This window comes from Cyprinus carpio, chromosome A2 (genome assembly GCF_018340385.1).
Source record: "Cyprinus carpio isolate SPL01 chromosome A2, ASM1834038v1, whole genome shotgun sequence".
Taxonomy (NCBI): Eukaryota; Metazoa; Chordata; class Actinopteri; order Cypriniformes; family Cyprinidae; genus Cyprinus; species Cyprinus carpio.
Genome location: NC_056573.1, coordinates 19,626,938 through 19,644,256, shown reverse-complemented (window position 1 = coordinate 19,644,256; position 17,319 = coordinate 19,626,938). Strand labels below are relative to the sequence as shown.

The 17,319-nt window shown below is 38.2% G+C and overlaps 1 protein-coding gene across 1 annotated transcript in view; it reads right to left on the bottom strand.

The window, feature by feature from the left end:
* The window catches only part of LOC109100537 (calsyntenin-2-like), a 228,624-nt gene extending 211,560 nt beyond the window's left edge, over positions 1–17,064 (bottom strand). Inside the window, exon 1 of the mRNA XM_042777659.1 lies at positions 16,790–17,064. Within this exon, the coding sequence (XP_042633593.1) occupies positions 16,790–16,862 (73 nt within the window). The 5' untranslated portion in view covers positions 16,863–17,064. The remainder of the gene's footprint in view (positions 1–16,789) is intronic.
* Positions 17,065–17,319: the final 255 nt, after the last annotated feature.

Genomic DNA, 17,319 nt, shown 5'->3' with positions numbered 1-17,319 from the left:
AGAGGAGAGGAGAGGAGAGGAGAGGAGAGGAGAGGAGAGGATAGGAGGAGAGGAGAGGAGTGGAGAGGAGAGGAGAGGAGAGGGGTTTAACACAACTTTATTGAATACAATTTTCCTTCAATATATCATTACTAATACAATAAATCCTTATTCATTACATCTTACCTTAATTTTTAGTCAAATGTAAAACCAAACCATACTTACAGTACAACAACAGTCTTTTAAAAATTAAGAACAAACTGTTCTTCATAAATACAACATAAAATTTCCTTTACATACCAATTTTCTATGAAAGTTATTAAATCTCCCACCAAAACATAGTAAGAAAATTTAATTTTCAATCTATTTGCAATTAAGCCCTTCAACATTTTCACTGGGTCCAAACCACCAATACCAAGTAGTTTATTTTTTCTAGTCTTCCAAATTGACAGTTTTGCTGTGCCTAAAACATAGTTTAAGAGACCAAAAATTATATTTTTTGACATTCTATACTTTACACCCCCTACAAAAACACATTCTGAAAAAGTTTCACCAAAACCTCTAAACCATTCGGTCAAAACTTTAAAAAGCTCTTCCAATCGTTTACAATTCAAAAACAAAAGTTTCTTCTTCACCACAAAACTCACACTCCCCTCTAACTGCTGGATTAAGGTGAGACACACACATTTTTGTAGCTATTGCTCCGTTAATAAGCCTCCACTCCAAATCCCCAGACCGCTTCTCTATTGGAAACTTATACTGGGACCTCCACTGATCTCTCAAGAGAAAATCTGGCCCAAAACTCCTTATCAATTTCAACAACTGCCGCTCTTTCAGTGCCTCTTTATAAACAGTCTTAACACATAGGTTATATAAAACCTTTTTAGACATTTCATCAACTGTCCAACTGTCCAATTTCCGAACACTTTATAGGTTGGTCTTCCAACACACTGGTGTCACAAGTTGACAAAATAAGCAGGTTCTCAGGTGGAACGTCAGTCTGTTCATTCAGATCCTCTCTTTGTACAAGTTCTCTATAATGTCCTGGCAAAAAAGAACATATTTCCTCCAAAAAACGGATAGCCAGGCGTCGAGTTCGCAGTCCCGTGAAAAACATTATCTTCTCTGCAGACTTTCATCCCTCCGAACTGACCAAATCTTTTAATTTTGTACAGTTTCTTCTCAGCATGTTCTCCTGTACACTCTTTGAAGACATCAGTAAACCATGAACTACTGGATTATGAAACAGTGGCTCCTCCAACACCCAGAATTTCGGGATTTCAAAGACTCTTTAAATCTTGAAAGTTTTAGCCCATGCTTGTAACACTGATTTATAAAAAGATGTGATCTCTGATAAGTCCATCTCTTGAATTTGTATCCAGAAAAGATGCAGATCATAATTCAACCCTTCTGCTCTTCGCAAGTTTGCACCAGCGGTACGAGTCCATACCAAGTCTTTTCTACACAAAAGTTTTTGGGCTGAAAGCTGAAGGCTTGAATTCTGCTCTTAATTTCTAGCAATCCTTGTCCTCCTTCACAAGGAGGCAAATAAAGTTGTGCAGCATGAATCCAGTGTTTGCCATCCCAGATGAAATCAACTAATCTCTTTTGTATAGAAGTCACCAATTCTTCTGGTGGTTCAACCACCATTAACTTATGCCATAATGTGAACGCAGCCAAATTATTAATGACCAAAACTCTCCCCTTGTAAGACATTTGTGGTAATAGCCATCACCACCTAGATAATCGAGCCACCACCTTCTCCAGCAGTCCCTCCCAAAGCCCAAAGCTAAAACCTAGAAGAACCCCAAAAAACACTCAAAGCTTGGTAAATCTGGAAGCCTTTGATTTATCCATTGACCTATTGCATATCTTTCACACTTACTCCAATTAACTTTTGCAGTAGATGCCTTTTCATATGCCTTTCACAGTACCGCTATACTCTTTGTAAGATTGATGACATATTCTTGTCAACTTATAAAAAGTTATAAATTCAGCATAAGAAGATAATACAATTTTATTACAATTAAAATCATTTGGTACTCTCCTAATTCTTATTAATAGTTGTTCAATGGTAATGCTATATAACTGTCCAGAGAGTGGGCATCCTTGCCTAATTCCCCTTTTTACAGGGACTGATGCACTCAACCCACCTCCAACCTTCACTAGTAAAGAAGCTTTTTGATATAACAGTTTTACCCAAGATATAAACTTTTCACCAAAACCAAAAGAACTCAAAGCACTGAAAAGATATCCATGGTCAACTCTACAGTGTATCAAAAGCTTTTTCTTGGTCTATTGACAAAAAACCCATATTAATATTCTCTTTGAAACTCAAATCAAGAGCATCTCTTAAAAGAAAAAGATTATCCATAATAGACTGTTCAGGTACACAATATGTCTGATCACTATGAATAACTGTGTCCAAATATCGTTTCAACCTATTCGCTAAACATTTTGCCAAAACTTTATAATCCGATTCCGTACATAAAAGTGAAACCGGTCTCCAGTTCTTCAAAAATCCTAAATCCCATTTTAGGTAACAAGGACAATACTGCTCTTCGGCAGCTACTTGGAAGAAAGCCATTTTCAAAACACTCTTTTGTTACTTCATAAAAATCTTGTCCCAAAACATTCCAGAAATATTGATAAAAGTCTATAGTTATTCCATCAATACCATGCGTACGTCAGAATTAAAGTTGTTTAAGTGCATCTGTGAAATCTTGTAAAGTAATGTCACTGTCCAAATTTTCACTCTGTTTAGGTTGCAACTTAGGGAGATCTTGACAAATGTCCACAGAGCTCTCATCTTTACATTGTTCTTTGTACATTTGTACATTGTACATCTTTACATCTCATTTCATTTGGATTGTCCGTAATTGTCCCATCTGGATATCTTAAATTAAGCATAGGATTATGCTGCCCCACATTTCTCTCCAGTTTAAAAAAATAAGCACTGGGAGCATCCATATCCTTAACAGAACAAAAACGTGACCTTATTAAAGCATTTTTAACTTGCTCTTGTAAAAGATGTTTAAATTCTAACTACTTCTTACTTAATTCATCACTTTTGTTAACTCCTTCTTCATTGTCCAACATCATCTTTTCCATTTCTTCTATTTCACATTGCAATTTTTGCACAGTATCTTTAAATTTAAGTGATACTTGAGACTCATAACTTTGACAGAAAATTTTAATATGTACCTTCCCAACCTCCCACCATTGACTTTTAGTTTCATAGTTATTTTTCATAGTTATTTTTCTGTAACCTCCAATTTTCCCAAAGATGAGTAAAACTCTCACAAAATAACCCATTATATAATATTTTTTTTTATTAAAATGCCATTAATGCTGCAATCTAAAATTTGTTTTTTTTATTTATATCTATAGTTATCATATGATGGTCTAAAACCACTATGAATAATGGCAGTATCCATCACTCTATTATTAAAAGACTTACTCTTATAAAACCCATCTAATCTAGCCCCCTTAACTTCATTATTACTTGCTTTAATCCATGTATACTGTTCTATTCCTCCATTCTTATTTCTCAAGACATCACTTAAATCATGTTCTTGAATCACTTTAGATAGTACTACACCTGATTGAAAATGATGTTCTTCGCTGTTCCTGTCAACATTAAAATTTTCAGTGCAATTCCAGTCCCCAGCCATAACTATGCAAACATTTTTATCATATTGTGAGATATGACTTTTTTATTTTTTTTAAATAACTCAATCCACTCTGACCCAACATTTGGTGCATAGACCTTAATAATTAAAAAAATTATTCTTTCAACCTCTGCATGGACAAATAACACCCCCATGACTGAGTGCATATTTTCCCTCCCACCATAAACATCAGTATGATTATATTTTTAAGTATTATTTTTTTTTATAATTTTATTTATGTCTGATAGTATAGCTCTTTTATTTTGATCTCTCACTCCATTTATATTAAGAGAGCCTGTTCTCATGTGCCCCATATTCATAAAAGAGTAAGAGACAGCAAAAAGCAGAAAAATATAGGACAGGAAAAACACCCAGTGCATCAAAATCATTTTCCTATTTTTTGAAGACAATCCTTTACGCTTTCTTAGTTTTGTAAGCAGTTTCCCCAATCTAAATCCCTTTTTTTCATTCAATTCATCCATCCCAACAGTATGCTGTAATTTAACCACGGATTTCACAAATTTCTCAGTATCTGAAAAAAATCTATAATTTCTACTGCTCTTCCAAATGTCTCTTCCAAAAAATAATTTATCTCCTGTAGAGAATAAAGATTACTATCTTCCATTTGAGAGCATGTTTCAGAAAAACCTGACATTTGAGAGAATGTATCCTCATTCCAACTTTATTTTCATCCTCTAGTAGGCCTTCTACAGTACTTTCCATTTTCTGATTAAGCATTCCAACTCCACTTCCTGTGGGGAAGTCGTGGCGTAATGGCTAGAGAGTTTGACTCCTAACCCTAAGGGTGTGGGTTCGAGTCTCGGGCCGGCAATGCCACGACTGAGGTGCCCTTGAGCAAGGCACAGAACCCCAAACTGCTCCCCGGGCGCTGCAGCATAAATGGATGCCCACTGCTGTGTGTGTGTGTGTGTGTGTGTGTGTGTGTGTGTGTGTGTGTGTGTGTGTGTGTGTGTGTTTTTTTTTTGTGTGTGTGTGTGTGTGTGTGTGTGAGAGAATTTTTGTGGGTTTTATGTGGAGAGCAAATTCTGAGTATGGGTCACCATACTTGGCTGTATGTCACGTCACTTTCAATTTTATTTAGTACTTGCAGTCTCAGAACTCAAAACATTCTCATCCATTTCATCTTGTATTGCATTTTTCTGACCCTCAATTCCTTCATTAACACTCTCATGTACTTCAGCTATAGCCTGCTCAGTTACCGTTTCTGTTCGTTCTATTTGATTATTCCAGCCGGCTCATTTACATCAGATACTACATTATCAACGTTATCCTCCTCATTCATGTTCGCTTGAACTTTATGAGGAAAAGCAGTTCGCTTGTGGCCAATGTCACCGCATTCAAAACATTTAAATCCAGCTGGTAGAAGCATAAATCATAAACGACTTACCTTCATCCATGACCCGAAACTATATATCCAGCATTGGCTCTTTTAAAAACATGAAGACTTGTCATCGAAACGACATCACGTTTCAATTCCGAAGTTTTACAACCCAGTGATATGATTTTTAACAGGCTCGCGTTTCTTCCAAACCTAATGAGTTCACTCTCAATAACTTCATTGGGGATGAACGGCAGCACATTCAAAATAATTAGATTTTTTTTTAACATGTGATATGGTTTTTTTGGGCATAAAGATTCATTAATCACAATGCCACTTTCAATAAGTTGCGCAACAAGTTGCTCCTCTTTAAGAAAACCAACAACCAATTTGTTCATCCTAGACGCCGAAGATATATTTTCACAACCGATTTGTTCTCGGTGGCGGAGTGAAGGAGATGATGCACTCTCACCTGGGAGTGATGCCATTCTCACACTCGCCAATTAATTTGAAAACAACACAAACCAAAATCTAACTTAACAAAATTAGAATATTTTAGACAAACAAAAAATAGAAAATAGAAAATAAAGAAGAAAATAAAGAAAATATGTAAGCGGACATTTGAAACTAGGGATATGCCGGTATCAAATGTTCATGTTTCGATTAATTGCTAATGCTTGTATCACGGTATACGGTATTATCATGGTATTGAAATTTAGTTTTTAAAAAAAGTGTTCATAATACAGTATAACAGGTTTAATAACTTTTTTCTTATAACAAAAAGAACTAAACATGTAAATACAATAAAGCAATACAGAAAAATATATAAAGTTAAAAGTTTTACACAGATTAAAGTGCAAAAGAACTATAAAGATCAATAGGTATCACTTTACAATAAGACCTCATTAGTTAACCTTAGTTCATGCATTAACATTCACAATGAGCAAAAGCTACATTTCCTACAGAAGTTATTAATCTTTGTTAAAAAATACAAGTCTTAGTTCATGTTTGTTCATTAAATAAACAGTTGCAACTTTCAATTTTAACAATGTGTTATTAAATATTGGAATACCTAAATAAATGTTCATAAAAAAATTTCATTGGCAGTTTATGTTAACTAATGAATTAACTAATGTTAACTAATGAAGAACTAATGTAAAGTGTGAACGAACAATAAAGAATCAAAACACTTTCAAACAATATCTAGGGCATGTTGTAGCCCAGATTAAAATGTAAAAATGTTTGAAAATAAACAGCCTATTATGTCTAAATATTTAAGTATTTGGCGCTGTGATGAACCAAATCCATAAATCTGAATGGCTATTTAAATCTTTTTAAATATGTTTTAGAAAGTAGCAGCTGCTTTATTTACGGGGTTTCACTGCATTTTCTGCAGTTTAGCGCCATCTGCTGTCAGAGAGTGAATATGCTTTCATTCAGCAGGTCTCTCACGTGTTCATACAGCTTGATTGTTGTGCATTTTGACCAGTTGATGGGAAAAGTATTCTTAAAATCCATTCCAAATTCTCAATAATTTGTAATATATAATTATTCACGGTATTTAGAAGTGTCCACGATAACAATATTGTGCATATGCATTACTGTGACATATCGCATTACTGAATACCGGCACATGTCTAGTTGAAACTGAAACGTTTTTCCCCACCGCACCCTCCACCACTCTCCTACATCTCGCGAGGAGAGGAGAGGAGAGGAGAGGAGAGGAGAGGAGAGGAGGGGAGAGGAGAGATTTCCCCACCGCACCCTCCACCACTCTCCTACATCTCGCGAGGAGAGGAGAGGAGAGGAGAGGAGAGGAGAGGAGAGAATAGCATGAAAATGAGAAGAGGGACTAGATGAGACTTGTTTTTGGACACTATCACAATGGTAATACCACAGGTTTTTTAAAGTACCTTACTGTAAATTCCTTGATACATTAAAATGATAATCAAACAGTACCAAACTACCCTGAAATTACCTTCTGATACCATAACTTCACCATAGTACCACCACAACACTTATTTGAAAATGGAAGAGAGGAGAGGAGGAGGAGACTGGACTGCCTCACTTGCATTCATCTGGGAGCCTCGAGCACACTGGCACAGGTGTTCAGACAGGGACAATTCAGATCCAAACATGAGTAATGAGCACTCAGGGGGAGTGTGTGCAGGTACACAACACACACAAGGGCTGAGACGGCAACACTCATTTGTGTTGTTTTGATACTTCTGTTTTCTTGGTGCGATGCTGGCAAAAGTCACTGCAGATCCCTGAAGATTCACCCTGAGCTAAGGCAGCCCTTGTATATTTACCAAAACAGCAAGACTGAGCCAGAATCAGTCAGATTAGAAAGTGAAAAACATTTCTAAAACTTTCATGAAACCGCTAGTAACCATGGCCTTGTTGCAAGGTTGTCCTACACAGCTATTTTTTAGTGTAAATGGCAAAAACAGATGAGCAAGATGAGCCAGCCAACACGAAAACGTTGCGGTCCTGTGGACAGCAGTGAGGAAATAAAGGGAACCTGTGATTGTCTGTGTGATCCGCAAGCGAAAGACTAGGCAACAGATTGCTCCCAAATCCAATTAGGCCTGTGCTCCTTTTCCCTGCAAGCCTAGCGCACAGCGCTCTCGCTGAGAGGGTAGAGAGAAGGCGGAGGAAAGGGGGTTTTGGAGAGATAATGACTCAGACTGGAGAAAGACAGGAGAGTTAGAGAATGGTTCTGTGTCAGCACTGAAAACCTTTACACCAAGCATCCCTGAAAACCCTCTTCAACGCCTGCAAGAGGAGCAGCTGGCTTCAAGTTCGGTCAGCACAAAAGCCGGGATCACTCTGGCTTTTAAACAGACAAAGTGAGAGCTAGAAGGAGCAAAGAGCGCCTACCAAACCCTTTACAACATCACTGTGCTAGCTAAGGTAGACCATGTTTGGATCCAGAGAGTCACACAACAGCTAAGTGAGTGCCACTGATGTCAATGCAAATGCTAATGCTAATGCATACAGTAGCTTTCTGCAGATAATATAGATTATGTTGAGCGCTGGTGCTCCTTTAGATAAAGAGTACAAATTAGTGGTTGATCAGTTAGCACTTTTTGATGGCTAATAGCAATGACTATAGCTTAAAAGCAGGGTGACCAATGGCCAATATGAAGCAGATTAATATGAAATTGCTTAATATTTAATTTAAAGACAGCAACATGCTGCAATTAATATTTTACAAAATATTTACAAAAAAAATCAATATGAAAAATAATTTGAAAAAAAAAATACATCTGTAAAATAAACCATTTTGTACTTTAGATGTACTTTAAATTCTGTAATTCAATTATAGTATTTCTTACATACTGTATAAAGGAATTGTTAAAAACATGACCAAAAGGAAGTAAAAACTGTAACCGCCAGTGCACTGACCTAACTGTGTGCACTGCTGATATTTTCTCAATTAAAATGTATCTGCATTCAGGCACTTGTGTTTGCTGTGCTGTCAAAAAAAGTCCAGCTTTCAACATGTATTAGCCAATCCCACTAATTAAAAATAACAAATAGAGGCTCATAAAACTTATTTAATGTCCCAACATGAATATTAATGTCTATCTGTCCTTTCAGTCCAGATTGGTAATAAGTTCAAATAAGTCCTAGTAAATGGTCAGCGTCTCACTGTGAAAAACAGCAATAAGTCAAGCCTGGCATCTGTGAGGGGTTCAGAGGATTCATAGAGCCACTATATCCATATTTCACTAACAGATCATCGGCTTCTGTTAGGATGTCATTCTGAGTGACTTACAGTCCTTCGGCCAAGCCCTTGGTTTCATTCAAATGCTTTAGATCTCTCGCCTCTCTCTGTTTTAGCCCTTGTTTTCCACAATTTTTTGGAGTGGTCAGAAGAGAAGCAAAATGTTGCATTTTGCTCAGCATTCCATTTAATATATATAGTCTATTTCGAACCCAACTCAAGTTTTTTGCAGCAACCCTTCTACATACACACACACAAACACACACATATACATATACATAATATTCATATACTGTACATATACATATACATATACATATACATATACATATATGACCGCAATGACCATTTTAGCACAAAATCAGTGAGGACTCACCATCAAAACAAAGATGCATTTTCCTATCATTATTTGCAAAACAATGCCTTTGTACTGTCATCACATTCAAAACTTTATTTCTTCTGCCATGGCACCGGTGATTCAGCAGCATATAAAAAGCAGTACAGCAAACACTGTGTAGGCCTATATATATTTCCATCCCTATTACAAAGGACGCATTCATCGTTGCCACTTCTCCCTTGCATATTTGCATCAAACAGCACCAGTCATTTATCACTCACAGCATCATATACTTGCCAGTCTGTCTGTGTCTCATCATCAGTAAAGCCATATCCCACAAAAACATCAAAAACAATTTTGATTTTGATCATCATAATTGCACTGGGATACAAAAAGGTAAAACTGGTTAGAAAACAGCCAACCAATGACAGAGCATTTCTTTAGCAGACTGTAGAGACAGTCTGATTCACTCACACTGATGATAGGTAAGACAAACATTCTCCCTTTGCGAACACATAACCATCCAACAGAACAGTAACTGTCTAATTTACTTCTCAAATAAGACATTTACAGGTAAATTTTACTTGCTTTTGACACTTGGTGCATGTTCATTTTGAACCCTGCCTGAGATCTTTCTACAAATCCCCTTATTACTCCTACAAAAACTGCCACAAAGTAAATACATAACATCAAAACACACACACACACACACACACACACAAAGGAGCATGTTGGTTAGAGAGAATAAGGCTGAGGTTGTTAGTGGAAATTCTGAGGCCAGGTGACTGATAGCTCCATTTTCGTCTCAGATGCTGAGAATCTTCCCAATTTTTTCCTTTTATTTTCTCCATCCCCATCTTCCTCTTTTTTTCCCCTATCTTACAAAAGAGGCCTTATTTTAACGGACATACTTAAAGTGAATTAAGTACATCACTGCAGGCGAGAAGGAAAGATAATGCCTTTGACTGCAGCACGCACCATGAAAATGAATAACTGATTTCAGGACAAGCTTCCACTTCCTTTATTCTCACAGGGCGACACAGTCTGCCACTGAAGTGGGACAGCTCGCGGCCAGCCTCCGACTCCACAGGAAATCAAGCACTGAGGAAAGAGACGCATCATATACAACCTACAAATACACCCCCAAAACACCCATTTGCTCTCTGCTTGTGCCTTTATAGCATTTTCATTCCTGCAGCGGTAGCGAGAGGCCCATGACATGCACTATTGATTTCAGCTTCAGTCAGCACAGTCATATGACATATGCGCCACACGTATGAAAACACTCAAACGGATAGTGGTTGTCTCTTTTTCATCTCTCTTTGCGCCACTGTGCACTCCCTCTCTCTCTCACTCTATCCTAGAGCCAAAAACTCAAACACACTCACACTCATCTACTGAAACACAGAGAGATGTCGCACCTGCATTAATATTTTACGCTGATGTGTGCAGATCCTGGCATTAATTAATACTACCCAGCAAAGTTAAATTCACATTATCTCTGTTTGAGCCCCAACAGTCACTGCGTGTGTTTGCGCAAGTGAGAGAAAAGATCAGGAGCCACACGCCCCGAAGCTGCACTTTTCCACCTGGGAGGAAGGAGGGGGCGGTACCACAGCTGCTCCTATCTAAAGCAAACACCTGCAGTTTGACAGCCTGGGTGTCTCCTTCACCCGAGGAACATTAACATCCACCTAACTTATTTATGAGCCAAAGATAAAACTCCAAGCCTTCTTGGAGCATCCAAACAACACAAAGGGCAGCACCTGCATCTTGCATTCCCTCAGCGTGTTACAAGAATATCCACCAACCGCTCAATTAAAATAATCTCCGCTGGTATCAGATCGGCACTGTGGGCAGAGTAGATCAAATGCCCGTGAGTTACACAAGAATTAGTCTGCAGGGTAGAATTGTCTGTTTTTCTTCCACTGACAGCTGGAAAAAACAGAAATGGAAATATCTGTAAAAGCATCAAATTTAGCCTATCCTCCACTGCAGCCTAACCATGCAAACAGTGACTTAACTTCTAAGGAAATGCTTTGAGGGGAAAGTGGAGTGCTGCAATTTCACAGAAACCTCTCAAAATTGTTCCAGATTTAGCAATAGCTACTAAATAATACAACTGCAAACCATGCATAGGGTGCCACACGTTTAAATAGTTATGTAGACATTGTGTAAAGGTTCAGATAATATAATATATATGTACTTCAAATTAAAAAAAAAAAGAAAAATTGGTTTATAATTGTGTTTTATGTGGCTTGACCATACCTTTGAAAGACCAAATCTACACTCTACACCAATGACATGATACTACTGAGAATGTCAAAGAGAAAACTGGTAAGCATGCTAAAATTTACATTCAGTTTGGTAGGGTTCCTCTTTGTAATAGTAGCAAAAATATAAAATTTGTTCAGTCATTTTTTAGCAGACCGGTCCAACAATCATCTGAACCAATTTTTTTAAGAATTGGGCAAAAGTAGGAGTAGCAGTGAAAAAAAAAAAAAAAAACAATTACATTCAAGGCAGCCAATAATCAGAAGGAAAAAAAAAGGATTTTGTTTCTAGACAAAGTAATTAACAGAAGAAAAGATAATAAAACAATAAACTATTAAATTGGCAGTGGTGCTAGAGGGTTTGTTCTGAAAACCCCAAAGTTTGTTAAAGGCTTGTTCAGGACCGCCACTGATCATTAGTACTTGATGTATGATTAATACAGCTGCCACAGACACCCACCTAGAAGAATAAGAATGAGAAAACTAACAGATACAATAGATCAGGCTTCTTCAACTCCAGTCCTGGATGGCAAGTGTCCTGTGGACTTGAGCATTAATCTCAATTTAACCCACTTGTCTGTAATTTGTAAGTAATTCTGAAAACATAATTTGCTAGTTCAGATAAGTTTGCTTAGGGTTAGAGATAAAAAAAAAAATAGTTGAAGAGCCATGCAATAATTTGTTCTAGTTAGGGCAGGGATGGACAACTTTGTCCCTTAAGGTCCACTGTCCTGCAGAGTTTTGCTCCAGTCCTAATCAAACACACCTGAAAAATCTAACCAAAACCTTTTAAGAATTACAGACAGGTGTGTTTGATTAGAACTGGAGTTAAACTCTGCAGGACAGAGCTGCCTACCTCTGTTTCCAATTGATGCCTGTTCCCTAAAAACACAATGGAGTAAAAAAAAAAAAAAAAAAAAAAAAAAATGAAGCTGCATTCCAAAAACATGTCTGCTGCAAGTATCAGTCCAAATTCTTTAACACTCATCTAAGTGTTGTTTTGCTGATCTAGACCTTCGCAGTGTAGTCTTGGCAGTACACTGTAGCCGACCCCGAGTTCTATTAAAGCCACTGATTGACTCTCTCTTTTCGCCATCCTGTCACCACAGAAGGTCAGATAGAGAATTTCCACAGATCAAGCCGGAAAGATAAGATGTACGCTGCTTCTTTCCAAGATGCTGAGAGAGCTGCCAGCAGCTTGTAGCGTGATCCAATCATCGCAGGTCATCAGACAATGTCTTTACTCCAAGTTGTACAAATTGCAAGCTGACTGAGACAAGGTTTAGAGCCCTCTTCAATGGAACATGGAGTATGGTGTTGCCCTAAAATGGCAAAAGGTCAGAGCAGCATATACTGCGGAGATGTTGCCCTTAAAAAGGCGCTATGGTACGGCGTACCTAAAGGAGGACAGGAATGAGTTATGTTTGCTGCTTCCATGCTGTTAGCTTCTTTTCAGCACAGCACAAAACCAGAGGTCAGTGAGTGACAGTGCTGCAAGGCCTACACAATAAGTCTTGTTTAATAATAATGTGGCATAGATGTTTCAGAGACTTTTCTGGGTTTTCAAAACACAGGCTGAGAATGTTTGGAAAGATAGAGGACAGGATTCCAACACGATGCTTTCTGACTACGCTACATTCAATCTCTCGCCCTAAGAGGCGGGTTCTGTCTCGCGGTCTACTGGAAGTAATCCATCTTGTAGTGTGCCATTGTAAACACTGTGATTACATCCATTCACTCGCATTCACTTCTAAAGAAAGACATGCATCATACAAGGGAACAGTCACGATCCGCCGCTTGGTAACATACGGCCATGCAAACACCTACACACACTCGTATCCAATCACCATGAGCTCCCTGTTCACCCAATAGCCAGTTTTCAGCTCACTGGCACCTAGCTCAGGCAATAAGAAGGAAAGCTGGATGACAGCATCCCAGAATCCCTCTCTCTCTGGAGCAACTTAATTGAGACTGAATCTCAGTGACTAGCCCACTTCTCGCAGACGGTCAGCAAAAGCAAGCAGGGTACCCAAAGCCACACTGAGAAGAGAAAATACACTCTATTTGTGGGTGGGAGCATGCATGTGTAACTATGACTTTGCATGTATAAGTTAAAGGGAAAGTTCACAGTTCTGTCATTGTTTACTCTGTTGTGGAACACAAAATAAGAAAAATAAAAAAATAAAAAACACTGGATATTTAAAAAATTCTACTTTTGTGTTACACAGAAGAAAGACAGTTATATACGTTTGTGATGACATGAGGATGAATAAATGATTACAAAATCTTATTTTGGTGGGTTACTAATGTGTTAATACTTGTTCTGAACTTCATGATTCAGAAATGCATCCGAGCAGAACTACAGCTGTGCGAGTGTGTGCGCGTGGAAGAGCATCCAGTGTTATTCCTGTGCAGATTGGCCAGAGCTGACCCCTGGGAGAGACTGGTGCCATCTGACCAGCTGGTGAGAGTGCGCCAGTGACAGGGCCCATCTTACCTCCAAATGCAGCTCTTTCCTGTCGTCCCCTCCCTTTCTTTTTCCATCATCCCTCCCTGCCGCTCATCACACCAACGCTAATGATGCATGCTGGGTAATTAACGTTTAAATTAAGTTAAGCATTTGCATGGCATTCTGGCTTGAAGATTGGCATGCTCCTTGAGAAGCCACATTGAGACAAAAAAGACAAAAAGAAAGCTAGATCTCGGGAAACAACAGATTATAAGACAGATCTAACAGCTGTGGTCCACTTAGCCAAGTGTTTTCAATGTTCCGCTTTGCTCCCCAAACAACGGCAGTGATGCAAAAAAAAGAACGACTTTGCTTTCCCCCAAGCTTGATGTTCTTAGGTCACAGCACGAAATCCTAAGTTATGCATCTATTCCAGATCAGCAACCCAATTTATTTAGCTCTGGGATAACGCTGTGCTTTCTCTGAAAAGGCTAGCATAAATCTCAGCCTGCTTTTACAGACCTACCCTTATTTGTCACTGCTGTCTTTCTGCTTTGTCCTTTTCTTGTGTACTCCGCATGCTGAAGCCAAACTCTGAATCTCTTTTTCTCTCTAAGACTCTGAGTTTTAGAAATACTCTCTGATTCTCAGACACAATAACACACGGCCTTGCCAGCATCAAAACATGCTGATTGTTAATAAAAGCGGTCAAGCTCTACATGTTTTCAAAATCCATCTGGTAGCGCAGTGCACTAACTACGCCAAGGTCATTGCTTTGGTTCATACTGACAAAATTTATATCTGTGAATACGCAACCATGCAAGTAAAGACAGTATGAGCAACCTTGCGTGCAGATTGAGATTCACAAAACATGAATAATGTAAACATGAATAGTGACACTGAAATTATAATATGTTGATGTGATTACGTCTAAAATAAACTGTTTTGCACTCAGAGATAAGCCAGACCACTAGTGAATTCAATGCTACAATAGCATTCTGATGTAATTTTGATGAAATCCCTCTTTTTTGGAGCGGCAGAGTTTTGAAGGCAATCTGCCAGACATATCAGGTTTGGAAGGTTTTCAAATGTCATATCATTCCTATGAAAGTGTTGAGTCATAATGTGGATGGCTTAGATTTAATGATTGGTTTATATTTGCGATTCTGCCTCATATTTCTATTTTATTCCTTCTATTTGAATGCCATGTTCACCTTTTGCAGCTCTTCATGCATAAAGGAGTTTAATTTTCAAGTCGTTTTTCCATTGCGTTCAAAATTTTATGGAGTGCTAGAACCCAGAAAATTGATATGCAAATATTCAAGGTTCCGATTCCCTGATTCACCAATCTGTTACACTGGAAGAGCCCAATCTCAAGCAAGGAGTTATACTTCTAAGGAAAGTAAATCAGGGCACACAGGTAGGCCTACTGACAGATATTACACTTGTGCGCTGACGAATAATTGAACTGTTCCATATTCATCACTGCCCTAGAGACACAATTAGATCTCTTATCTCAATGTTTGTGTTCGTACAAACACATTAGCCGCTTTTTCCATGGCAGCGACGGAAAAATCATGGCTTTACACTCATGAAGTGTTAAGAACTATGCAGCCACTGAACACCTCATTGAGCCTTATGGAAAAGATTAAAAAGAAATGCAGTTACTATGAGCATCATAAATTAAACCGATCAAGCAGATAGATCACTAGAAATGTACCATAAAGGTCAATGAAATATTGATTAGGGTAAATGGCTATAATCAGACTCATGCTTGGAAAAGAAATCACAGACTCTATTATTGGATATAATGACTGCAGAGCATCACTATTATTATTATTATTATTATTTAGTCACCCAAAACTAAAGCACATAACTCATTGTGCTACTTTTTGTGCTACCTCCGTGAATAATAGCTTACTGAGGAGAGGTGATCTATGACTTTTATTAAAGATTGGATGCATGTGGATGGATGGATGGATGGATGGATGGATGCTGCTTAATGACAAAATGCCCTAAAAAACCTTAGACTTAAATTGAAAGGGGGTCAGAGGGTTCATATGTCCATATCAAAATGTCACAGAAACTTGAGGGAGACCAGAAAGAAAACATTCAGAAATATCCTAAAAACTTCATAGACACACCCTAGCAACCAGTCAGAACACCTTAGCAACCAAAGAGAAACATGCCCTTACAAAATCTCTTCATGGGCCTCTAAAGCACCTGCCATCTCAAAATCCAAATATTATAAAAACATGGGCATGGGTTCTTCAGACTAGTGGCACCATATAGAAGGAAATTAAAACAAAACAAAAACAAGTTATCAGCTCTTAATGGATGAATGTGTAATCGATAAGGGAAGATTCACTGCCATCCTGAAATGCCACTCTCAGCCTTTCATTGACAGTCTGCATGATCCAATCTGACTGTAATTTATCACATATCATCTAGCACTTGTGCACTAACAAATAACTGAGCTGCTCCATATTTATCACTGCCCCAGAGACACAATTAGATCTCTCATCTCAATGTTTGTGCACCCAAAACACATTAATGCTTTATGCTCTTAAGGTCTTATACACTGTGCAGTCAATGAAAACAGCAGATAAGCTCAGTAGAAATGCGCCTTAAAGGTCAATGAAATATTGATGAAGGAAAATAGCTCTATAATGGCTCGTGCTGAGAAACCGTAAATATATGATTCAAAGTCTGTATTGTTCCTATAGTAATGAAAACATTTAGATTTTTTCAAAAGATGCTGATGATCTCGTTGAAGTGTCCCAAATAAAGGTTCATCATTAAGAAAACGGGGATAAGAAAGACAAACTTGTACTACGGACATATGCGTTGCCAACCTGATTTAAGACACTCATCTCAGCCTGTCACTGCCTGCCGCTGTGAATTCTGCAAACTGAGAGTAATTGATCACATATGATCTAAGACACTGATCTAAGTGACAGGCGTTTCTTTTCATGCGGTGACATTCCAAGTTGTCCGATCTGCCTTACCTTTCCCAGCCAGGATGCCGCACTGCCCGGAGAGCACCAGGAAAAGCATCGCTGTTATCACGCACATCTTCATGATGAGCCCAACACTTCGACCAGAACGCGATGACCTAATTCTTCCTCACAATCTAAAAAAAAAAAAAAAAAAAAAAAACACACTCTCTGGTTTTATCTGTCCTTGAACGACGGTGAACTGAAGTCTCGCTAGTGAACTCCCAGCTGCGCGAGACGCGGTCTGAGCGCACGAGGTAACGCGGTCTGTGTGTCTGCGCGTTGCGCGAGTTAAACCCCCAGGATCAGGCTGCTACGTCACACCCCGAGCAATTAATCTTGACCTATCATAAAGCATTTATTCACTCCCTGTCTAAATACTATTCTGATGAATTCTTAATTCGATATTGTTCATGTTTTAAAAGTGATATTAGAAATTGATTTACGTTTGTGCTTAAAGGTCGTTTTTTAAACTATTTCTTTCTTTTTATTTTTATCAGACTGAGGAAGCAGTATAAACACAGTATGTTTTTGTCCAAACA